The sequence below is a fragment of the Cheilinus undulatus genome, linkage group 9 (genome assembly GCF_018320785.1).
Source record: "Cheilinus undulatus linkage group 9, ASM1832078v1, whole genome shotgun sequence".
NCBI classification, from domain to species: Eukaryota; Metazoa; Chordata; class Actinopteri; order Labriformes; family Labridae; genus Cheilinus; species Cheilinus undulatus.
Genome location: NC_054873.1, coordinates 47,681,497 through 47,708,376, shown reverse-complemented (window position 1 = coordinate 47,708,376; position 26,880 = coordinate 47,681,497). Strand labels below are relative to the sequence as shown.

Genomic DNA, 26,880 nt, shown 5'->3' with positions numbered 1-26,880 from the left:
CTTCAAATACTACAAAGTTCTGATACCAGATCATTCAAATAATGGAGAGTTTGATACGAAACATGTTTAAGGGAAAGACTGTTGGGAACTTTGCCAATATTTTGGTCCAATCAAGACCGTGTGGACGTGTCTATTAGCAATTTTTGATTTAAAAATTTGTTTTCATTTTTACTAGAGTCATACCAAAGAATCAAAGTACTGAAGAAAAATCAAGGTTCAAGCTTTGTATTACTCCTCAGATTGAAATATGAAGATGGAAATTTTGGTCCTTAGTTACTGCCAAACCTTTATTTATTCTTTTGTCATCATTATCGGTTTGCTGAGAATCCTTTCAAAATGCTAAAAGCTTCACTGCGCTCCTTGGAGCTTTCAGTCCCTGTTTATATCTGTGTGGATCTGATCAGTCTGAAAAGAGCAAAATATTGTGAATACAAACACTCAAGTATCAACTGCCTACTCAGGAGAAGGGCTACAATTATTATCCAGATTAATAGACTCTTCACGTTCAGGCAAAGCCTTTCAAAGACGGTCTCTAACCAAGGCTGGTGATGTCTTTTTTTATGTCTGCAGGTGAGTGAGAACGCCAAGCAGGATCTGAAGGACGGCCTGGCTCTCTACAACTCAGAGACCAACATCGGCCTGCGAAACGCCTGGAACATCATCCAGGCAGAGGTAGGTCGACCTTGCACCGTGAATTCTCTCCAACAACAGAAGTGAGACTTGTATGCAAAGTTTCACTAAAATATTCCAGCTAATGTGTTTCCTGGCATGCAGCTGTGGCTGTAATGTATCATTAAAAAGTCAATACGGGATTTTAAAGTATGATTCACTTGGATTTTGCAGTCCACTCCTGCAAAAATGCTTTTTCATCAAAGTAAGTTTCAGAAACTGAAAGTTTAATTTATCATGTTTCTTTTAAAATGTATGATTTTAAAAACAAAATAAACATAAAGGCAATAAAAAGATAAACCAGGAGACATAGAAAGCACAGAAAGCATGTCGACCCTCCTACGGCTGTTACTTTTCATGCAAAATGAGAAGAAAATAGGACTTTCTATGTTAGAGATGCTGCTTCCTTGCAGTAGGGGGCGCATTAGCAAAAAAAGTACTACATTTAAATACATACCTAAAGCTCGAGTATGTAACATTCGATTAGAACCGTGTAAAATCAACTCTACTCCCCCTCTCCTTCCTGTTCTCCATGTTTGGGCTCTGTAGCTCCGCCCCTCTTCTCACATACCTCCTCATGAATGTTCACATCTGCTGAATCGAATACTGGCAGTGGCAAAGCTCTCGTGCAGTGACTTTGCGCCGCTTTTCCAATGGCTGAATTACAGGTTAGAAAATACTTCGTCTCAGCATGAACAAATTCAACGTAGGACCGGACACCGCTGGTAACTCTGCCATTGTATCAACTTCTCACTGAGCTTTTCGCTAGCGCACCTACTACAGCGGCTAGGAACGCTGAGCCGTGATTGGCTGTGAGTACTAGCCTCCTCATTGGCTGGAGCATCGTTCCTTGCTGGTTTTCCTCTAGTGAGAGTGCAGCGCGAGGAGGCGTTGCAGAAGTGTGTTATTCTTTTAAACGGCTTCAATAACAAGACCCTGACAGGTTGTGTTGTTTTTGTAGGCATACAACACTAAAAATAAATCGCTTACTGCAGATTTAAATATATAGAGGGGCAGTCCCTTAACATGTGAGATTTGATGCAAATCAGACTTTTTACATGAGAGTTAAGATGACTTCCTGTTAAATGGTGTGATAATGAATTCTTCGCCAAGAAATGGTCCAATTGTGTCAATTTCCGTAACTGGTAGGGTTGCGATGATCTTTGAATATGTAGAGGGGTGGACCTTGATCCTACATGTGAAATTTGAAGGCAGTCAGATGTTTGCTACGAGAGTTACACATACTTCCTGTCAAATTGGCGAGGTTGAAATTCTTGCCATTGTTAGTGACAAATCCTTCAGTGAAAAATGTTTGTGTTGCAGCAGATTATTCAAGCTTTTTTTTTTTATTAATCAAGATCAGAGGTCAATAGGTTGAGCACATGAGAGGAATGAAGATATGACCCAGTTGTGCCACTTCCTGTTGCCACTGGGAGGCGCTAAGATGAGATCACCACCACCACAAACGCCTTATTTTGAAATTGAGATGTCATCTAATCATGATACATATGTGTACTAATTTTCATGCATGTAGCTCTTACCCCTGTCTCATGTTTGATGGATGCTTAATGGACTTTCACAATACTGAAAAAAACAAAAATTCCCACTGAGAGACAACTTCCTGTAAAGTTTAGTGAGTTTTGGAGCAGGTTAAAGCCCTGAAATTAGCGAATCCTCTGACAGAAAAATAATGCCTACAGATGCAATAGTGTCCTCACCCACCAATGTCAGTGCTCTAATAACAGTTACCGTAATGTAATGATGATGGAGTCATGGTAGTTGGAAAATAAATGAGGGGCAGTAGTGGTCAGCCCACATCCCATGTTTGGAGGATGTAGTCCAACAAGTAGGCAGCCGACTTCCAAGCTCATTTTCCATGTCATCCTCCACTTTCTCTGATTTCCTGCTTTATTCACTGTCCAGCCAATTAAGGCAAAAGTTCAAAAATAAACATGAAATGAATAAATAGAAAAAAAGATGAGAAAATAATGAGCAAGTAAAGCAAAGTTAATGAACTAAGTAATTTGTTGTGGATTATATATGTATGTGTGTACTTGTTTGAGTGCTTCTCTTGAAGGCAGAGATAATTAAACAACTTATGTGATCAGGAAATGTTTGTGAAGAGTGGGTGGATTTCATGTGTTGGAGAGAGAAAATATGATATAATTGTTGGAAAATAGAGTTAAAGAAGTGATCATGGCGATGACTAATAGAGTGCTTTTTTTAGGAAAGGGCGCGATTTCTCTGCAAAAACAGCTTTAAAAACAGGCATGATTCTGTTCTGGAAATCACTGCATGGGTTCAGTAACACTTTCAGAAATTACTGTATGTCAACACAGTTGGCCGTGCCATCCAAAAATGACCGTTAAAGCTGGGACATGCAAAGAAGAAGTCATATGTAAACACAGTCCAGAAACGCTGCCATCTCCTCTGGGCCAAATCTCATTTAGAATGGACTGAGGCAAAATGGAAACCTGTTCTGTGGTCAAATGAACTATATTTAAAATGCTTTTTGGAAACTACAGACAGAATGTCCCATGGACTAAAGAGGAGAGGGATCATTCAGCTTGTTATGAGCATTTGAAAGCTCAGTGGGTAGAGTAGGCGGCCATCCACAGCTGCTGTAGTCCTTGATGTATTAGTCCATTCCCGGTCTCTACGCTGTTTGGTGCATGTCTTCTCTGTTCCCCTTCCCCATATTTCAAATCTGTCTTCAGCTGTCCTTTCCAAACAACGTCAAAAGTCCAAAATTAATCTTAAAATAGCCTGCATCTCTGCTTACATGCTTTTAAAGCTAAGCTAAAAGCATTGGAGAGTGCCTCAATAATGTGCACGTGTTTTTCATGATCTGTGATTCCTCAGTATGTTGTAATGTTCTAATTGTGTTTGTATGTTGTAACTGTATGTTGAACTTTGCTGCCTCTTGGCCAGGACTCCCTTGAAAAAGAGGTTTTTAATCTCAATGGGATTCTCCTGGTTAAATAAAGGTTAAATAAAAAATAAAAAAAATGGTATGGGTTGAAAACAGTGATGTAATCGTTAGTAAATAATTGCACAGCTTATTGGGAAAACTTCTTAATCAGGGCTGTGTCTGGCCAAAGTGAGGCCTTAAACAGACTATGAGGCCCCCCACTTTGCATGAATGATCCTTTATGTCATTGGTTCCCAACCTGGGGTGTGGGACCCCCAGGGGGGCACCAGATATCCTAGGGGGGGTGTGAGGCTTTACTGTTCTGAGGCTGCAAAAATTAGATTTGCAAATATTGACTAAAAACCATGATTATGCAGTTATTAAGTAGTTAATGCAAAGGTCTTTTGATAAGAAAAGCATGCACAAGCCTTTTTGAGGGTTTTATCAGCAAAACAATGAAAATCTATGTTGATTTTTAGAGGCAGTGTGTCACTTTTTCTTCTCTCTTTGGTCATGGGGGTGGGGGGGTTGCTTTTTTCGGTACATGTAGGGGGGTGACAATAATGTAAATGATGTATCTGATGTGTTTGTGTGTGTTTTCACAGTGGAAGTGCTGCGGTGTGATAGCATACACCGACTGGCACGAGGCTCTGAAGGAGACGGTGGTTCCTGACCGCTGCTGCCAGGAGCACTACCAGAACTGTGGGAGGAACTCCACCAACATGTTCTGGAACAGGGTGAGTCCATTTCCACTGCCATGGAAATCCAAACATGCAGTTTTGTTGTTTGATTGTCGATTAGACTTCATCATTCATGTCTCGTAATCCATTCTTGTAGCATGAGTGAGATCAGCCGCCTCATCCTAATGCTCCTGCTGTCTCATACCAAGCTGTGTTTGAATATATGTGGAATTAAATGATGATTATTGTTGATCTATGACACAGCCTGTTATTAGCCCAGGAATCACAGGGGACATGCGAATGATAAATCTTACATATGATTCCCGGCCCATCTGCTCACTAGTTCCTTTTCCAACCCTCTGTGCGCGGCTTCAAAGTTTCCATTTTAATGCAGGATTCTTATCACGCTGGATTTTTTCCATTATGCATGAGACAACAGCTCTTTTTTATCAAAAGGCCTTGCAGCATATTGTTCACCAATCCCCCCACCCACTCCATTACAAGACTAATCTTGTTTTGGTCTGGCGTGTGGTTCGTTAGCAGGTCCAGAGTAGGGGATTAAAGGCTGTAATGTAATTGCCAAAATGAGAATGGGCAGGCATTGAGCCGATCCATTGGGAAAGCAGTCCGCTGAAGGCTTGTGTGTAATCCTGCCCAGAGGAGACGACCACACACTATAGAGTCAAGTCTTACATGCTGCCTCAGCACCTACACTCAACAAGGGCCACCACTCTGCAGCACAAACCACCATTAAGTCCATCACCTCGCTTCCCCGCCACTGAGCGACCGCTGAATGAACCCAGGTTGGAATTCATTTTAGACTTTGCACATATCTGTCCTTATGGGCCATAAGTCTGCATATATAAGGCAACACTCATGGGTAATTCACTCGTTTTAACACCTCACCTGGCTGTTCAGTCAGCTCAAGCTTTATCTCATGTTTAAAAGATGCTTTTGGACCTGAATACATTTACAGTCTAAATATTTCTTTGATCAAACTTTAATTTGACCTGGATCTCTTTCCTTGGCAGTGCACTGGTTCAAACTTAACATTAGAAAAAGGGCTGTAGCCTTCTGGATATGTCCTCATGCCCCAGGCTGTCCCAGTCACAGGTGGCCTGGGTTCAAATCACACCTCCTTCCTCACCACTCTCTCTCTCTGCTAGAATTCTGACTCCATTCACTTGCTAATATACAATAAAGAATTCTAAAAACAAAGTTTGGGATAGCCATTAACATTTCAATCCATATAATACCAAAATATGATGTCTGCATATGTGGACAATAGGCTTATCTTACTGTACAACATACATTTATCTATTTAATTTTCATTTTGAGTGTGTAGGGCCAGCTGATAGGGAAGCATTCAGTCTGTAAGGCCAGATGTGAGGGGAGATTTATCACAAAAAGTTCTAGAAGTCTTGGAAAATTCCCTTGAAAATAATGAGTGGTCCAAAACATTAAAAATCAACCTAAATTCTCAGAGATTTTCAAGGCATTTAAAAAAAAAAAACTGAAAAATTCCAAAAATGCTTCAAAATGTCCTCAGATATTCCCAAAATATTTCAGTTAACTTTTCTAAAAAAAAAAAAAAAAAAAAAAAAAAAAAAACCTAAACACATAATCATGAAATTTTCAGCAGGAATTCAATGAAAATTCCTAAAACCCCAAAATTATTATTTTTTTATTATTATTATTTTATTATTATTATTAACTTTTTTTGAGGAATATGATTAGAATTTTAAGTAAAATTTGCTTGAATTTTTTTTTTTTAGGATTTTATCATTAAATTCCTGCTGAAAATTTCATGATCATATTTAGGCTTTTTTTTTTCTAGAATAGTTACCTAAATATTTTCAGAATATTTGACGCAATTTTTGAATTTTTACAGTGTTTTGTTTTTTGTTGTTGTTTTTTGTTTGTTTGTTTTGTTTTTTGTTGTTGTTTTTTGTTTGTTTGTTTGTTTTTTGTTTGTTTTGTTTTGTTTTTTGTTGTTATTTTTTGTTTGTTTGTTTGTTTGTTTGTTTTTTTTGTTTTGTTTTTTTTTTAATGCCCTAAAATCTTTGAAAATTTAGGGAAATTTTTTTTTTTAAATCCCCCTAAATTCTCAAAGATTTTCAAGCAAATTACCCAAAAAAAATCCTGTAAAAATTCTAAAAATGCCTTAAAATATCTTCAAATAATTCCAAAATATTTAATTTAAATTTTTAAAAAAAAAAAAAAAAAAAAAAAAAAAAAAAAACCTAAACACATAATCATGAAATTTTCAGCAGGAATTCAATGAAAATTCCTAAAACCCCAAAATTATTATTTTTTTATTATTATTATTTTATTATTATTATTAACTTTTTTTGAGGAATATGATTAGAATTTTAAGTAAAATTTGCTTGAATTTTTTTTTTTTAGGATTTTATCATTAAATTCCTGCTGAAAATTTCATGATCATATTTAGGCTTTTTTTTTTCTAGAATAGTTACCTAAATATTTTCAGAATATTTGACGCAATTTTTGAATTTTTACAGTGTTTTGTTTTTTGTTGTTGTTTTTTGTTTGTTTGTTTTGTTTTTTGTTGTTGTTTTTTGTTTGTTTGTTTGTTTTTTGTTTGTTTTGTTTTGTTTTTTGTTGTTATTTTTTGTTTGTTTGTTTGTTTGTTTGTTTGTTTGTTTGTTTGTTTTTTTTTAATGCCCTAAAATCTTTGAAAATTTAGGGAGATTTTTTTTTTAAATCCCCCTAAATTCTCAAAGATTTTCAAGCAAATTACCCAAAAAAAAATCCTGTAAAAATTCTAAAAATGCCTTAAAATATCTTCAAATAATTCCAAAATATTTCAGTTAACTTTTCTAAAAAAAAAAAAAAAAAAAAAAAAAAAAAAAACCTAAACACATAATCATGAAATTTTCAGCAGGAATTCAATGAAAATTCCTAAAACCCCAAAATTATTATTTTTTTATTATTATTATTTTATTATTATTATTAACTTTTTTTGAGGAATATGATTAGAATTTTAAGTAAAATTTGCTTGAATTTTTTTTTTTTAGGATTTTATCATTAAATTCCTGCTGAAAATTTCATGATCATATTTAGGCTTTTTTTTTTCTAGAATAGTTACCTAAATATTTTCAGAATATTTGACGCAATTTTTGAATTTTTACAGTGTTTTGTTTTTTGTTGTTGTTTTTTGTTTGTTTGTTTTGTTTTTTGTTGTTGTTTTTTGTTTGTTTGTTTGTTTTTTGTTTGTTTTGTTTTGTTTTTTGTTGTTATTTTTTGTTTGTTTGTTTGTTTGTTTGTTTGTTTGTTTTTTGTTTTTTTTTTAATGCCCTAAAATCTTTGAAAATTTAGGGAGATTTTTTTTTTTAAATCCCCCTAAATTCTCAAAGATTTTCAAGCAAATTACCCAAAAAAAAATCCTGTAAAAATTCTAAAAATGCCTTAAAATATCTTCAAATAATTCCAAAATATTTCAGTTAAATTTTCTGGAAAAACTCTAAACATAGTCATGAAATTGTCAGCGGGAATTCAATGAAAAGATCTTCAAAAATTACCCCAAATATTTCAAAACATTCCCCAAACGTTTCACTAAGTTTTTCTGGTAAAGAAAGATACACATGGAATTTTCATCAAAATTAGTTGTACCACAGAACCAAGACACAAACTTTAAATTTTCAATGCCCCTCCCCATTATCTGGTAAATAGGCTGTAGCAGAGGGGATCCTTGCCAGCAGCTCTTTGGTCTGAACTGGGCTTTAGAGCGCACCTCAAAGATAACAGGCCACCAATGAACCACATAGAGTGACCTGGAAAAAACAAGAGAATCTCAAGCACTCTGACTTACAGACTCATAGTAACTGGAACGCGATCAACTCGGATTGGATGTCATTCCCAGTTCTTACATCCAACATCTGACTTATGATGAGGCAGTGCAGCAATAGACAGCAGGTGTTTACACAGCAACATCTGTGGTTCATCTGTTGAAATTTATTCATCATTCAAACTTTATTTATTCTCTAAAAGCAACTGAGGTTTCCCTCATTTCTAATGTTGTCTACATAAGAAGCACATCAAGGCCACAGCGCATTAAAACAAACATTGAAACAATCATAAAACCCACAGTCACAAAGACAGAGGAATGGAAAACAAGTTTAATAGTTGCAATGTGAAACATTATGTCTACAAATCAAAGTCCTGAACTCTTCTGTTGGAGGGCGTTCCATGAGCATTGATGGGAAGCGCTGTTTTTACAGGTTCAGAACAAGTTCAAGGTACTTTAAGGAGTAGCAAATCAGCAGAGCTAACTGTGCAGCTACCAAGGTGAAGCTGCAGCTAGGTTGAGATGTAGAGGGGGAGTTTTTCAGTGAGTGACTTGAAAATGTTTGAGAACCAATGTTTGTCGCATCTGTTTTCAAGGGAAGGCCAACCAGCCTTCTCATCCAGGAAACAATGAGTGCCGTATCCGTCAGCAGAGATAAATCTAAGGAAACGAGGGATAGATGGAGTACAATGGCCTGTAAATGTCTGTAAATCTCATCAACAAAGTCCAGAACTGACAACAACAACAGCTTCAACAAATCTCTGTCTACAGCCTAGAGCTAGACTGGATTTGGGTCTGTACGGGAAACAAACCTTTTGTTGCAACTTGATCCAAAAATTACTGCCTTATGGTCGGGTAAATTTAATGTGATATCAAACATTTCACATTTTATCACTTTATTTAGCTATTTTTATTACTTTCCAATCCATGGCAAGTTCTTTTTCTGCAGTTTTTGATGTGAACAAAGTTTCCATTTTTTCTTTTTATTATCCAAACAGGAAGTGACATGAAGTAAATGAATACAGTGAAAATTAATCACTGAAGACTCTGCATCCACGTATGAAGACATTCAGTTCTGTTTTTTCTACAACATAGTAGTTTGAATTTTTGAGATTACTGTCGAGAATGTCCACTGGAAAATTAAGTACTTGACTTGGAAAAAATAGGATTAATTGTGATGACATGTTTTAGGAATTTGCCTGGATATTTTTTGGAATATGACTTGGATATTTTCAAGTGTTTTCATAGATGTTCTGGTTTGTTTTTCTGAGTTTCATTGGAATTTTTTTAACCTAAAATTTTACAATGTTTGGGATTTTTTTATGTTTGGGAAGTTTGGATATAGCCATGCCTTTTTGTGGGAATTTTGGAAATGTATTTGTAATTCTGGAGGATTTCTTTGGATTTTTTTAGGGGGGTTTCTTTGAAATGTTTTGGTCTTCTCAAGGAAACTTGAGAAATTGACTTATTTATTAATTTCAGGAATTGGAAGACAGGGTGTCCTTTGGGAATTCCAGAGTTGTATGGAAATGTCAGGGAACTTGTCAGGATGCTGGGGTGGAGTTTTCCGTCATCTTCATATAATTTTGGAATATGTTTGGGGAATTTTGCTCTGAGATGTTGGGGGATTTAAAGAAAACTTTCAGAAATTTCTATGGATTTTTTTTTTAATTATGGTAATTATTATGGTAAAGTTTCAATGACACATTTGAGAAATATTTAAAGGAATTTTGGGCTACTTTTTTATGTGAAACTTCAAAATATGTTCAAGAATTTTCAACAGGAATTGTTGGTAGTTTCTTTGAAATTTCAGAGAATTTCTGCTGATGTTGGACATAATTTTTGGTCAAATTTAATTCCTGTTCAAAGACAAGGCTGGGCTTTTAGAATTATTAGAGTCTACTAATCCCAAATAAGTGAAATAAACTTCATAAAATATTCCAAACACAAAGCGCAGGTCTCAGGAGGTTAAAAAGTACAAAACAAACAACAGTTTGTTGAAGAAGTTCTTTTACCTTCTTTTAAATCGTTAATCTTAATAGAGTTACTTACACACACAGAGAAACTAAACCTGTTAATTGTGTCACATTAACTAAGGAACATTAGAAGTCAGTTAGTCATTTTGTACATGCACTCCAGTCTATTTCTTTCTGTATGTATGGCGAAGCCAAAAACTCATACTTTATCACGGGCTTCTACCCAACACACTTTAATGTTTCACTAACAAAGTCAGGCACAGTTGGGTCTCTGTTAGATATGAGCTGATCACAGTTGGAGAGCTTAACACTGCATGTGACAGGTAAAGGACTATGACGCTCTAAGTCACAGGTGTCAAACTAAAGGCCCGGGGGCCAAATCCGGCCCTTGGCATAGTTGTGTCCGGCCCATACGATCTTTCTATGATAACTGGCCCACCAGTATGAGGTCTGCAGATTTCCTCCAGTATAAACGTGTAAACTTTACCTTGATGATTGAAAATATCCTTGTTAAATGATAAAAATCTGAAAAGTTCTGAGTAAAAGAAGTTCAATAAAAAGTTAGGAAGGTGGGAAAAGAAATTAATGTTTCAGTTTCATGTTTTCAATTTTGCATCTCACAGTTCTGACTTAAACTTATGAGTCTGATTTTTTTCATGTTTTGACCTTCAAGATTCACAATTCCAAATTTTAAGTCATATTTTTACTTTTAAAACTTGTGATTTTGACTGTCTATCTCATTTATTTGCCTTTTAAAAACATTATTTTCCCTTTAAATTTCATGTTTTGACCCTTTGAACCAATAAGTTTGACTTTATCTCAGACTTTGAGCCTTTAAACTTATTATTTTTCCTTTTTTTAATCTCAGAATGATTTATTATCAGTGGTATTTGTATATTTTCATATTTTACCAATGGTGAAAATGTGGCTGACAGTTTCTATGTAAATGTTGACCTTCCTCTTCAGCCCACACTGGTGTAGCAATGCAGCGTTTTATACGGTTAAAAGACAGTTTTTATATCGCCACTATGGACTGAAAATATCTGAGCTTTTAAATTAAGATTATTGAAGTTTAAATGTGCAATCAAAACTATGATTAATCCAATTTGTGTGCTTAAATTCAGGGAACAATGACAGCGAAAAACGGGTTATTTGTCAGTCCTTGTGAGTTCTGAGCGCCTAGTTAAAATCTGGCTTTGATTAGACTTGTTTTTAACAAGGTTTTTTTTGGAAGTAACAGCATTAGGAGCACATAAAGCAACACAGAAATAACAATCAGAGTGAGAATAATGAAGAGAAGCTGGCTCTAGCATGAAAAGCAATCAAATCTGATTCAGATTAGATTTTTTAATGCCCCGATCATCATCTTATCTAACTGTAAGCTTGTTTTCGTGTCTTTCCTGGCTGCAGGGAGAAGAAAACATAATCAGCACCTTTCTTGATTAATGCAGACTTGCTGGTAAAACTGCCACAAAGACAAGAATCAAAAGTAACTCATGAGGTAAATAGAGAGAGAGGAGCAGGCGTGGATCGACCACTGGACTCCAGCCTTCAGGCTGAAACTAAGAGTGAAGTTTGGCAGACTGTATCAAGCGTCAGATCTGCTTTGGTTCACGGTAGGCTATCGAGCAGATGCCTGCACTTAGAAAAACAGATCAACACCATCAAGCAAGTGGAAATGAAGTCTGCAAAGGTAATCCAAAATGTACCAGCTGCTCCTTTAGTATGAGGTGTTCAACTGAATAAAAGGTTTGGAGAGATCAATGGGGAGAGCAGCGAGGTATTTTAGGATCCAGGGACCAGAGAGGAAGTGGGTAAACACTGAAACCACCGTGTGCTTCTGGACGTATGCCTGATTTTTAGAAATAGTAGAGTTCCAGCTCTCCCAGTGCTACAACAGTCAGTGTACTTTCTGGCAGATCCATTTCCTGGTTGAAACCAGACTGAAAAAACAGGAGAAACTCTTGCTACTCCGTTTTTTGTTTTTGTTTTGTTTTGTTTTGTTTTGTTTTGTTTTGTTTTGTTTGTTTTTTGTTTTTGACCAAAAATGAAAAAAAATGAAAAAACAAGCCGTTAGTCCGTTGTTCACCAAAAATTGGAAAAACAGAAAATCAAGCTGCTATTCTGGTCATTCTTGACCGAAAATGAAAAAATGGAAAAACAAGTTGTTTTTCCGTTTTTTATATATATAAATGTATATATCTATATATTAGTGCTGTCAAATGATTTAAATTTTTAATCAGATTAATCACAGGGTCGCTGTGTATTAATTTAGATTAATCATGATTAAATATCATTTATTTTTAATCTATTTTAATCACATCTAATTTTGAATAAGCAAGCAGACTCAAGAAAGAAGGGAATATATTTGCCCGGGCTATTCCAAGAAATGTAGCCTGGCCAGACATGGTTGGCACCCAGTAAGCAGGTGGTAATGTCAAATTTCGAAACAATACGGATCAATTTGATGAAAAATATTCACTTTTATTCATAGTCTCCCTTTTAAATTTGGCGTTCTGTGAGGGTGGTTTGTAGCAAGCTTGGTGACGCGTTGCTTTTTTTCAGTCTGGTTTCAACCAGGAATGGATCTGCCAGAAAGTACACTGACCCCCGGTCTCCCCTACAAAGTTTTTCTGTAATGTAATGTAATAGAGGGTCTTTACCAACTCTTTCAGCAACATTGGTTTAGATAGTTGGGCTGAAACTAGGCTAATGATTTCTGTATTTCTGGGAAGACATTTTGAGGATGGATGTGTTTAAAAATGCTTAACTGAGGCGACTGGTTCAGTTGAACTTCTAAATGTCATTTTTTGCTGCCAGTGCAAGAAAAGAAATTAGCGGGGGAACTTTATCAATAGGACAGGAAATAAAATGAAAAGCTGACCATGAAAAGTCCAATCATCAGTCATCTCAGGCAGTGAAAAGGCTCTCTAAGGGCGGAAACAAGAGGCAGCGTTGTGATCATTAAAGTGTTTCTAGCACAGCAGATCTTACAGAATTGAATGAAGTGTCCTGAACAATGCAGCGAGACAGTTCACAGCGAATATCAGTGGCTGAAATAGATTTGATAGCGCTCCATAATTTCCTGAGGTTATTCAAATCGTCAGGCGCTGCAGTCTGATAATATTCAGACTTGGCTCTTCTGCTAAATGAAGGGAAATGATTGCCAAAAACTGGAGCTGACTGTGTGTCAGCCGTTAACGAGCGCATGAGCAAGAACTTCCTGAAGCTAAACGAAGATAATACTCCGATCTTTCTAGACGGCCAAAAACATTTGAGGCCTTCTGCTGGTGCTAAACTTTGGCGTCACGCTTCACAGATAAATAAAACATGCAGTCATTTAACCTCCTGACCCTGTAGTTTTTAGCTTTATTCTAATTAGCTGAGCAAACTGCTCTGCATCATTTGTGCAATTAAGCAAACGTGAGATGTGAACATAGAAAGCACGATGCTGAAAAGCTTGACAGTGCTTTGGTTTCTCATTTTCTTGACTAATGCAGAGCTCTGTCCTCTTTCCTGCCAAAAAGAGTTGTTGCAAAACTGCAGGACATTCAAAATGCTGCTGCCAAGTTTGGAAAAAAGAACACAAAAACCCACATTTACTTCCTTTAACTTAAATAAAATTACTATCAGGGTTTTTCAGTGATGGCATTAACTCCTACCTATCATCATAACTCAGGTTATTTAGTCTGTGTGTAGCAGAGGCAGGGGGCAAAAGTACCACTGTCTCAAGAGGAGAGAAGATGCTTTTAAAAGATGTTGATCTTATTTCCATCTTTAGGGTCTGGAGAGAATAATAGGATATCAATTTTCTGTACCTCCATGAACCTTTAACCTCCTAAGACCCTGCCTCTGCATATGAGGACATTATATTCTGGTTTTCCTACAACATAACACAACACAGTTTCTACTATTTCTGAGATTGCTGTAAAGAATATTCGCTTAGGGCTGCAGACGGCCTAGCAGCATAAGGCACCACACATGTACACACACCTGTGACCCTTTCCTGCATGTCTCTCCCCACTCTCGTCTTGTATCCGAATTTCTCCTACGTCCTCCTCTGTCGAATAAAGGCATGAAAAGCCCAAAAATAAATATCCATAAGTTTAAGCAATTTTCTTGAAAGAATAGGATAATTTGCTATGAAATCTTCAGGATTTTCGTGGATATTTTTGGGAATATAACTTAAAAATTTTAAAGTATTTTCATTGAAGTTTTTGGATATTTTAGTTTATTTATTTGAGTTTCATTGGATGTTTTTAAAGTGATTTTTTATTATTATTATTCATGGGAATTTGGGCAACTTTCTGGATGTTTGGAGGAGTTTCAAAGTTGGGGAATATATTTATAATTTTGTGAATTTTATTGAACTTTTTTGAGGAGGAATTTGCTATGAAACTTTTTGATGTTCTCAAGGAAACTCCAGATTTTTTTTTTTTAATTTTGGAAATTGGGAAGTGGGGTGTCCTTTGAGAATTAGACTATGTTTATACATTTGGGAAATTTGCTTAAAGGTAATCATTTTTTCAGAAATTATTATTATTATTATTATTATTATTATTATTATTATTATTATAATTATGATGATGATGATGATGATGATTTAGACTTCATGATAAAGTAACCCTGATACATTTGAGGAATATTTGAAGAACTCTTGGGGTAATTTTTTATTTTAAGCTTTAGATATGAAATTGTGGGTCGTTTCTTTGAAATTTCAGGGAATTTGTGTTGACGTTAGACATCATTTTTGGTCAAACTTAATTCCTGCTCGAAGACAAGGCTGGGCTTCTAAAATGATCAGATCCTACTTATTCCTACTGAGTGGAAGAAACTAAAAATTCAATCGAAACAAAAGCTCAGGTCTCAGGATGTTCTCCTTGCAAAGCTAATATGATTGGCCAGATTCTATCGCTTCCAAGAAGTGTCCTGAGTTCATGTGGGAGACATGCATGCAAACAGCAGAGTTTTCCCCCTGACTTTACACTCACTTTTCCTTGCTATGCTCCTGGTATTTTCCTCTCCTTTTCCGGCAAACTGCCGGAAAACTTCCTGCCGTGCAGGACAAGTTTGAACAACCATATAAGGATAATTTTAGTGGAGGTTTTATGTGTAAAAATTAGCTTTATCCATTATCTGGTGGATCCATTTTACAAACTTCCAAGTCCATGAATGACCAAACCAATCCACATCATTTGAGGAGAAAGAGGCGTTAGCTGTGGGCGTGGCTTAGTTTAAGCAACTGCAAGCCTGTTAACAATGACTGGTAAAGAGTTGAGTATGAATGCAGTTTTAGCTGAGAGTATACCAGAACTGGACTACATTTAAGAGCAAAGAGCCACGGTGAGCCCAGCTTTACTTGGTGGAAAAAATGTTTGCAGTTCTCCTGATCGGCTTCCACTAGAGTTTGATTTACCAACTGGCTCCAGTGATAGACAACGATAAACTGTTAAGTGGTTTACTCCTCGGGCCAGTGCACACCTACAGCAGCATATATTTAGTTGCTCTGATTGGCAGCTGCAATAGTCTGGTTGCATTAAGTTGTTATGTGTAAATGCAGTGATTTGGCATTCTCAGGTTAAGATTTGAAAACATGGGTAGCAAGCCTAGCCCAAATAATGTCTTAGGATTACACAAAAATGAATAAATAAATAGATCCACCTTAGGTCAGAGAGTTGTCTTTCTTAGCCAGGGCCTATAGACATGGAAACAGCTGAGTACACAAACCTAGACTCCACATTATAATAGTTTGCAAACAGGCTGTAGACACTAGCAGAGTCATATTTGGCTAAATCCTGTAACATTACTGTACCTTCTCAGTCTGCATGGTTCTTTAGTTTCTCACACGTCTTTGCCCGCTTCTCCACCCTCTGCTTGTCTGAGAGGGGGTGGATAACTGCACTAGGTGTTTCATGACAGTGCAGTTGCACTCAGAGACCTTGAGTGGGCATGAAAGTGCACCAAACCAAATCCCCACATGATGTTGCTTTAAATACAAACCTTACTGGGCTTTCTGTCCTTCCCTCCTTGTGTTTATTTATGGTTTCAGAGTAGCTCTACCTGCACCGCGGAGACTGAAATGATCTTATTTCTCTACCACACTGAAAACATTTTCTTCTGCTGTATCCTCACAAACTCTCCTCCTGTTTTCAGGGCTGCTTTGAGAAAGTGGAAGAATGGCTGGATGACAACAAGCACCTGCTGGGAACCATCGGCATGGTCATCTTGGTAGTGCAGGTAGGAGGCTCAGTGATAAATTGTTCTTCTTTTCCCATAATGCCTTGTGTGGAGGAGCATTTATGCCCGTCTGGGAACATGTTGGAAAAGCGTGCACATCCAGTGGCCTCTGTGCCACCTTTGTCTGATAAGAAAGTTATGAGGCCTGCGCTCCGTGGGCGTTCTGGGCACCCACACGTGGTGAGATACTGAAGTCGCTGTTTTCTGAACCCTGATCCTGTCTGGGAGAATCAAAGCCACCTGGCTGTGTGCCAGCAGCCCATAGTCATGTTATAGGAGCCATCAGAGCACAAGAGAGATAGAGGGAGAGATACTGAATATAGATCCTCTGGCATTGGAGTCTCAGATTAAAAGCACTGCAGGGAGGGCTGATGGATATTCCTCCTCACAAGCTGTTTCTCATTTCGTCCTATATTCTGCTTTACATCTATCCCTCTTGTCTTTGCTGAAGTTTTTCCACTTACGTGGAGGTTATGTCCTCAGGGTGCCTTCAGACTGAACAAAGTAAAGTTTATTTTTGCCTTACACCTGCACAAATTTGACTGCAGAGCTGCTTTGTATTTTGTTTTAATTTTCTCGAGACAATCGGGCAACAAACTGTGCAGGTGTCAGCTGTATCAATGAAACAACGCTTTACCGTGTTTCTGTGGGAAATCAACCTTGACTCGACTCATTTTCTCTTCTTGTAGACGCTGAATTTTTATGAAGTGAGGTTATGCAGTACAAAGGAAAAGTATTTGTCCCCTCCTAATTTCTTATTTTTTGCACATTTGTCCGGCTTGGATATGTCAGATCAAACAAATTTTAATATTTGATGAAGAAAACCAGAGTAAATCAACCAGAAAAAGTCAACCGGAAGTCCGTACATCTAAGATTAGGCTTAGGCATTAAAACCCGAGTGGTTAGGTTCAGGGTAAGGCAGTGGGGAAGGTGATATATTTGAGATCCAGCACCAAGGGTTAGGCTTAGGCGCGAAAAAGACTGACAAACACTGGCAGCTGAGTCAAACACAAAGAAGAAACTTCCGCTTGGGACTTTCGGTATGGATTGGATGTATAGTGATGCCCATGTTGGCCGTCTTGACTGCAGTTGGGTTCCTCTTGGATCTCCTTCTACAGAATAGAATTAATGATTCCATCGATTAAGACAAGTGGTCCAAGTCCTGAAGCAGCAAAGCAGGCCCAAACCCTCACACTACCACCACCATGTTGGACTGTTGGTATCATGTTCTTTTGATGAAATGCTGTGTTAGTTTTACTCCAGATGGAATATGACACACACGTCCTAGAAAGTCCAGCTTCTGTCTCATCAGTCCACAGAATATTTTCCCACAAATCTTGGGGATCATGGGGATTTGACCTTGGAACTCTCCCATGTATGCCATTTTTGTCCAGTCTCTTTCTAAGGGTTCCTGCAGATCCTTATTAGCCCTCAAAACTTCTTAAACTTGACCTCTTGTCCTATTTTTACTGGTGAGGGGTCTGAAATTTTAGATGGCACTTTTACAAAAACGTGTCTTCATCCAGTCTGCTTTCTGCTCATCTGAAGACAATGAGAGGAGTTCTGAAGCACCAACTTGATCATAAATCTTCCAGAGGAATCAACTTTGCATGCCTGTTGAAAAACAATCAGTGTATGATATATCAATATAATAGTATTATTAAATGGGCCAGAGATAATCAAATTTGGGCATTCATTGCCAAAAACAGTCTTTGTGCTAAATTATTTGGCATTCCATAAACATCTGGTCCAGTGAATGAGCCTTTCCTTTTTTATACTGCCAATTTTTTTGCAGTACGGGTCTCAAAAAGGTCTCAAGTCTGATTTTAAAGTGTGTAAGAAACCTACTTTCTTATTATTGAATCATGAGCTCTGACCTTAACTGAGTCAAGTGAGGCCTGCAGGTCTTTAAGGTCTTCGAATGCCCTGACGAAGACTTTGTAAGTTGAAACGCGTAGGCGCTTTAGCCCATTTATTAAAGGTTTTTTAACTTCTTCAAAACAGTTTGCCTTAGTTTTTTCTGGTTATGACTCTTTTTACCCTCAACAAAATACAAATTTGACCTCCTCCCCTTTTTTGGTATCATGAACTTTTCCTTGAGACCTAAGAGCACCTGTGTTTGACACTTACAGATACGTGAAAGCAGCACTCCTAAGCCATCTTGGCTTTTTTTTTTTTCTTTTTTTTTTTTAATCAAGGTCTTTAGATGTTGTTCTGGGTTCTTTTGGGACCTCCTGGATGAGTCATCAGTGCACTCTTGGAGTCGTTTTGGTAGGCTGGACACTCCTGGGAAGGTTCTCCACTGTTCACAGTTTTCCCCATTTGTGGACAATGGCGCTCACCATATTTTGCTGGAGTCCAAGCTTGTAAATGTCTTTGTAACCATCTCCAGATGACTTTCTCATCTGGTCTTGATTTTTTTTGATGGTGCCATGGTGTGCTGGTTTTTGAGATCTTTTAGTTTTTCAAAAAATGTGGTTAATCACAGTTAACCCTTGATTTAACAAGGAGGGGAGATTACTTTTTCACTTACGTCCAGGTAGGTTTGAATGGTGTCTTTCATCATGATTTAATCATCATTTAAAAAATGCATTTTAAATTTTTACTCAGGTTTATCTTTGTCTAAAATTTGTTCGATCTGAATCCTTTCAGTGTGATAAATTTACAAAAAATATGAAACAAAGAAGGGAGCATAAATATTTTTGACACGACAGTGATGGACTGGTAACTCGTCTAAATTCCAGCCTCTTGTCGTCGTGAGCCAAAACCCAGAGGATGAATGCTTATGTAGTTTGATATAATACCTGATAGAAATCACCTGGTTGATTCCCTTGCAACAACAACAACAAAAAAAATCACCAGATAAAAAAAATCCTTCACAAACTTTGGTAAATTGTATAAAATGCACCACTACACTGGTAGTTAAAGGGATATTTCTGTATTTATTTTCTTTAAATTCTTTAATGAATTCCCCCTCACATTACTATGTTTCACTCTCAGCTTCTCTGTCATCACAGACTGATCTTACAGTAGGTGTAACTCCCACCTGAAGTCTTTTCAACCTTCACACATTAATGTTCCTGATGTTTTAGAGATGTGTAGAGAATCTGCAAAGAAAAAATGCTATTCAAAGACTATTTCTGCCACAGCTGTTGAACACAGTGTATTGTGATTTGTGAACACAGAGATAAACAGCTGCTGGCTGTTACTCTCCAGCCGTGGACCGTTAAACTATTAGAAAAGAATAAAGCCTAATGAGACGTGGTGAAACTTAAACAAAGGAAAATGGAGCAGAAAACATGATAATGATATGTAATAAAAGTTTATTTAACATGTTAATACTGAGACATTAACATCCCTTTAAACAGATTTTTGGCATAACAGGCTCACAACTGTGGATAAATCTGGTAGATTAAATCCTGCTCAGTCCTTACAGAGTGTATACTCTGCTTCATTCACCTTTTATGCTCACGTCTCCTCGTGCTCACACAGGAAGAGCCTCAAGTCTGCTAATCGATGAATCCCCCGTTCAGTCAGAGAGAGGTGCCCTTTCCTGTTAAAACTCAGAGCTGGAGTTTGTTCGATTCTGCACATTTCTAAAATCCTGAGGGGCTAGAATAAGGTTCATGTATTCACTGAGGGTCACTGTGGGGCTGGGCAATATATGTAGTGTTCAGAATATATATTTATACTGATTTATATTCATATACCTTAGGCGATGATATACCTGCACAGTATATCAATACTAGGTACTCTAGCTTCCCCTCACCACCAAAAACATGCTCGTTAGGTTAATTGGTGACTCTAAATTGGCCGTAGGTGTGAGTGTGAGCGTGCCCGGTTGTCGGGCTCTCTATGTCAGCCCTGTGACTGACTGGTGACCAGTCCAGGGTGTACGCCACCTCTGGGATAGGCTCCAGCCTCCTGCAACTTCATCTGGTTAAGTGGTATAGGAAATGGATGGATACCTTATACTAGGCCTAATGCTTCATATAAAGATAGTTTTTAATCAGAACTACTAGCCAGTGTTCATTTTGTCGACTAAAACTATGACTAAAATGTTCGTTGACAGCCTGTTTTTCCATGACAAAAACTAGACTAACAAAAAGAGATCTGTGATCACTAAAAGTGACAAAAAGTAAGTTTAGCTTTCATCAAGATGACTAAAACTAGACTAAAATGTAATGTAGTTTTTGTCGGGCATTCGAAATCCATGATATTTCTCCACTGTGAATAAATCTGTCAAGAAACAGCTGTATCTATTCTGCCTCTCAGCTGTAGAAAGCAGGGACCCCAGGTTTGTCTAAAATTAAAGACTAAAATGTGAGGAATTTTTATGGACTAAAACTAGGCGAAAATGCTTTTGCGTTTTCGTCAACTAAAACTAGTCTAAAACAAAAGGATAGAAAAGACTAAAATGTGACTAAAGCTAAAATGCATGTCATTTAGAGACTAAAACTAAGACTAAAATTTAAAAATAACTGCCAAAATTAACACTGCTACTAGCAGTAACATGCTGATTGATCAGAAGGTAATATTTTGAATGTAGAGACTAAATGTTGAAATGTTATTTTACTCTATTTATCTGCTTTTGGAGCATTTACTGTATATCATTAGAAAAGGATGAAACAATATTTATACTTGTTTGATACCTAGAAACAAAAACAGAAGTCTTACGTGCTCATTATTGGGCAGTTAATCACTTTTGATGATCAAAAATTGCAGACAAACTCCTGCACACTGTCCAGATTGCACAAATATCATGGAGCCCTTGCTGCTCACTAGTTACACTCACTTTTCCAAACTTTTCCGACATTTATGTGCGATGTAGACGATGCTGTCTCACTTTTGACTGAGGATCATGAAATTTCTCTGATTTTTAATAACATTTACTGGAAAAGTAAACAGAACAATAGTTGTATTTGTCACCATCCCGGCTCGTTGCATGCAGTCACACAACCAATACGTTTGACTTAACGAACTAGAAAAGTACTCAGAGAGCGCAGACCACCGCCATTAGCCCTATCTCCCAATAGTGAAGGATCCTATAAAAATAATCCTGGATCTGTCCCCACGTGCCCCCCACCACAACATTTGTCAATTACTCCCTCTCTGGTGGGGTGGAAACATGGTGAGGCAAAGCACTGGCTTCGCTACGAGTGCCAACAGATGCACCCATGGTCTCACCGGATGACTGGAAGTCATGACAGAGGGTGAATATTCCTCTATTCCTCCCAGCATCGTGAGTATTCTCACTCCAATTCGCTGTCTTTCTCTCTGTTACGCTTCAACTCGTCTCCTCGACCGGGTGTGCGTCTTTTAAACTCAATACACTCCAAAACTCTGAATAGAAACACACCTACAAAAGCTGCTGGGATTGAAGCTACTCATGTCCGCCATCTCCGGTGTAAAGTGGTAACAGCGCAGACCTCCGCCATTAGCCCTATCTCCCAATAGTACAGAATACTTTAAAAAATTTCCAGTTTCAGACGGCGATCCGGATCAGTCTCAAAATTTAATCACTTCTTCCTTATGCCATTTCTGACATTTTCTGAAAATTTCATCAAAATCTGTCCACAACTTTTTTGAGTTATGTTGTTAACAAACGAACAAACGAACAAACCCACCTGATCACATAACCTCCTTGGCGGAGGTAAAAATAAGGCAGCCACACCCCAATCCAGGTGATGCTCTTAAGGGATTTCTATCTGATAGTTAACAAAAAGTGAAGAGAAGCAGACACAGCAAAACAAATGAAGAAGAAAAGCTGCAGGACAAGTGGAGCTACAAGACCCAAAGTCTCTGCTCTGTTTTTGAAAAGTCTCCACATGTGGAAGCCCCTCGCCACATCAGCCTTGGTCCTGTACTGCTCTGGCCTCCTGATGGCTATCATCCAGGCCTGCACCAAGCAGATACCTCATCTCTGCAGCCAACATCTGGTCCTATCAGGCAGGTCCTGCGCTCCCAGTATGCAGAAAGCATGCCAGGTGCCTGTAGAAGTGCAGCTGCCACTTCCATGTGAGCAGCTGACCCTTCCCATCTCTGCTGTCCTGAGCACTTCAGCATCAGAGACAAGGTCTATACAGTAACACCCAAAAATGCACCAAGGAGAAGTCGTGGTTAAGTAGCCCAGCCGACGCCTCTGACTGATGGCCACATTACTTTGCCCAGCAAACCCATCGCCCCATGCACTAGCCACAGAGATTTTCCTTTTATACTTTTTTGTCATTTGAGGATGAAATCGTCATAAATCCTATTTTTTAAATGTTTGATGGACAGAAGTAGCTAAGTAGTGTGTAACTGCATTGCTACAGCTGGATTCTGATCTACCACCATTCAGTGGTTCAGTGGGCTCATTTTCCTACAAATGTGGGCACAATCAATGAAGAGGCTGGGATGAGACATTAGCTGCTCTCATCAGTGAGTCTGTCTGACATTTTTGGTCATTAGAAATGGAAAATTGCTCAACATTTGTTGACTGGAACTCATATTTAAAACAGGTACAGCATCAAGTCAGTAATTGCGGTATTATGATAGCCATTAACTAAAAGGCAATGAGATATAATTTCTGGTCCATGTTGCCCAGCCCAGTCCACAGCATCACATATGACGGCCTCAGAAGGCTGTGTATTCATGACAAGCTGCCACACTCCCTCTTACTCTAATTCTCTGTCTGACATTGTCTCTACATGTCTGTGCATCCTTCTCATCCATGTACCACTCACACACAGCACAGTGACAAATATTGCTCCTGCTCAGAGGCTGATAAAGTCGTCATACTGTGCGAAACCTCCCCTGCTGACTTTGACGATTTCTTTTCCTCTCGTTGCACGCACACACCGGACGCACTCCTCACTCTTGAGGTGGGAGAGCGGAGAAAAAGACCTTGAGCTGTCAGATTAGAAGTGTGGTAGGGAAGGTGTCTGACATGATAGGGATGAGTATCTCTACAGCCAAAGACGTGGCTTATGAATGATTTAGGGCATGTATGACAGACTTTGGGAAAAGCCTACATGTACAATAGTTTCAGAAATCTCAGCTGTATTTCTATATGCATGCTGACTGAGCTTTGAAGAGTCTTGTCGGGAGCGTCATCGCTCCGTCTCGCTGACGCTGAACGAGGGAGACAGCAAAAACTTTGAGCCACATGTAAATAATTGGGCTTCCTTTGAAGCAATAAGACAGCTTTTCATTGGTCCTGGCTGCCTCTCAGCTTGATGTTTACCTCAAATGGCACTTTGTCTTTTGATTGACAGGGGTTTAAGGTAGCGTTTCCTCTGAAGCAACCCCTTCGAATTAGGTTTTGACAGAAACTGAAGGAGGAGAATCAGCAGCTTTCCCAGGCTAATCACATCCCGCAGGAATCCCCAGTGGAGGCTGTTTGCAGGAAGTCCACGCAGCCTTTTTTTTTCTAAAGACGATGCAGCAAACAGTACTTTGCAGTTCCGAACTTTGCCAGATAATGGTTTTAGGATCAGCCTTGTGACTGTGTTTGATGTGGAAGTATCAGGGGTAATGGAAACTTCAAAGAGAGAGCTGGCTACTTTGATTCGGTGGCATCTCAATTTACGTCATTGACTTAATGTGTGTGAATGCTGTACATTTCTCGTGCCGAGAAAAAGAGAGTGTACCAAAATGTGCTCTTGCTTCATCGCAGGATTTACTGTGCATCAAAACACACAGCAGCCCCAGGCATCAACATCAAAATGGACACGCACATATCATACTTAAACACACCATACATGCAGACGTAGAGCTCACTATCTCTTCTCTTCCTCTGCAGCTCCTGGGCATGGCCTTCTCCATGACGCTGTTCCATCACATCCACAGAACAGGGAAGAAGTACGACGCTTAGCCTTGGGAGAGGACACCCAATGGAGAGGAGCCCCACTGCCTGATGGGATAAGACTCTGATTGAAACATCCCTGCCCCCCATCCTCACTTTACAATCTCTTTAGAGCATCCTTTGCCCCCTTTTTCCCAGACCTTCTGTACAGATCCAGCTGTGTTCCCTCTCTGTTCTGCTCTCACATTTCATTTTGCCAAAGAGTTACACAACTGGAAGAGAAGGGACACCGACTTTTTTGGCAAAGAAGAGAATCCCATTGGTTGTCACTCCTCTTGAGTACTTTTTTTTTTCTTTGTTTTTTTTTTTGCTTGGACTAACAATTTGCTGGAATGGAAGAAGAGACTTTGAGAAGACTTTACTAATGCCCATGCACCCACTCTGAGGTAGAGACAACATGAAACTGATGAGACCCTCCACCTCTTATGGGGTTTTTCTTTCCTTTTGTTGATTCGAATCAAGCCCCACTTTTCACCTGTAAATGAAAGAAGTTCCAACATGGCATGCTAGTTTTCTACTTTACTGATTTGTCGTCGGCGTGTCGGACGTCTTCATTTTGTGTCTTTTATTTTTTTTTTTGTGTCACGGACGCTCAAGTGTAATGAAAGTGTCAACAGATCAGTGCAAAGAGCTCTCAGAAATGCAGGTTTGATTCGACAGGACGATGCTGCAGGAGGATACAGACACGTCAAAGAGAGAGTTTAGTATTTCTGAAGTGGGTTTGTATGAGGTGCTTGACAGTAGGAGGTATATTTACCACAGGAGACGGCGGTCAGCTCAGCCCTTCTATTGAGAAATCAGCAGGAGTGCAGACATGGAAGCTATGCTTTACAGGGGGGCTTGAGGGTACTAAGGAACCCCCCTTCTCAGCCAACAGTCCAGATTTCAAGTCCTTTATTGTACTTTGTTTTGCATAACAAAAGCCGGTAATTCTGGACTGATCTGACAAAATAAAGCATCTGAACCAAACAAATGCTACAATCTTGATAAAAGCCCAGCTTTGATACTTCTTCTATTAAAATGTGCAGCTGTGTGACATAATGTAGACCGCTGTGAATGCAAAATGATTTGAGGGGAGAAATTTGTCTGTAGAAAAGTGGAGCCCCTGTATGACTAGGCTGGCTGCACACTTAACTTGTATGTAAATGCATAGATATTGGAAAAAAATCACAATGCTTTACTTTTCCACTAACAAGCCCTTTGTTTTAGCACTACTTCACCACATCACATAGCCTACATGTTCTTCTGCTTGCAGCATTTCTAGTGTGGCCTTCAATGTGAAAGTTTTTAGAGTAGACTGATTAATGTATACTGCAAATTTTGATATTAGTACAGCCCAGTTTGTCTGTGTTGGTCCTCATTCCTCCAGGTCATGGTTATCTAGGTCTTCATCATGGGGGCAACTGGATTTGATTGACTGAATCAAGTCCAGTTGCCCCCATGCTAAAGATTTGAAAACAACCCATGCTGTGATCAATTTAAGGGAGAATTGATTTGATTGGATTGGGTTATCCCATTGAGACAGTTTAATAATGGCTACAAAGTCCAGGTCAGTTTCTCTAACCTTGCAAAGCCACTTGATTGGTCTGATTTGATTTCTGTAGTCAGGCATGTCCACGTTGCAAAGCTCCAATATGATTCGCTTTTTCCAGTCAGAGAATAAACTAATTAGCACCATATGAGGAGAAAAAGACAGTAGCTACATGCAAGGTTAAGCTGAAGCAACTGCAAGCCTGTAAACAATGACAGTCAATGAAGAGATCAATGTGGATGCAGCTATAGCAGCAATTTTATCAAAATTGCACATATTTTTATTAAAAGAAGAACTACAGTTAAAGCCTCTCTTGGTTGATGTGCCATGGCACATCTAAGCTAGCCTTGCCTCACCATTTGAGAACAACTGGGTTTAAATTTCCCTCTGGGCAACAACATACAAAAATTGTGTCTTCATGGAGTCGACATATCATTAGGATAATCTGACAAAATAAAGCATCTGAACCAAACAGATGGTATAATCTTTATAAAATCCCACCTTTGTGATTAGGACCATGCATGAGACAAAAACCTACTTTGAAGACAAATTTCCATTCAGCTCTTCTTGTTTCCAATTTGATTTCAGAATAGTAGGGATCAGGCTTCAGGTGGCTTTGCATAGTCAGTGCTGTAGACTGCAGGAGTACGTGGCTCAGAAAGGTCCTGCTTCTAACAAGTCAGACTTATAACTCTCTGAGTTTGTTATTATGAGCTCACAGTTTACACACGTGCACAACCGGGTAATTGGGATCGCTCAAACTGCAGTTGTCCACAGAAACTCCTTGCATCCCTCGCATGGACAGAGTCTTTATCACTCAAGTTCTTCCTCTGGTTACTCTGGTCTGTAAAAGTACCCTCTTGCACCCATACTAAACTAAAAAAACATTCATTTTTTCTTTAGTCTGAGTGTATTTTTTTTGACTATTTCAAAGACAACAGACCTGAACTGCTAATTTTTGAACAGAGGAGCATGTATGTGGTGTGCTGCAGGAGTGCTCAAACAAAGTATTGTTGTGAATTTTCTTTGTATGGCATCTACTTCAATGTACAGCCTAGCTTCCATGCCTGTACTCTAGCTGGTTTCTCCATAGAGTAGCTGAGCTCTCATGTCACGAAATCTCATTGTTATGAGAGCCTCATGCAACCCCCCTTAAAAAATACCTATCAGTTTAGGATGGTGTGCGACGTCATTGCTGATTTGTGCTTTTTCTTTTTTTTGT

General features: G+C 38.4%; 1 protein-coding gene across 1 annotated transcript in view; it reads left to right on the top strand.

Moving 5' to 3' along the window:
- LOC121515053 (tetraspanin-9-like) overlaps positions 1-26,880 on the top strand; it is a 258,707-nt gene that overhangs the window by 160,860 nt on the left and 70,967 nt on the right. The window contains exons 4-6 of the mRNA XM_041795620.1: positions 571-672; positions 4,186-4,317; positions 16,198-16,281. Coding sequence (XP_041651554.1) covers positions 571-672; positions 4,186-4,317; positions 16,198-16,281 — 318 coding nt within the window. The remainder of the gene's footprint in view (positions 1-570; positions 673-4,185; positions 4,318-16,197; positions 16,282-26,880) is intronic.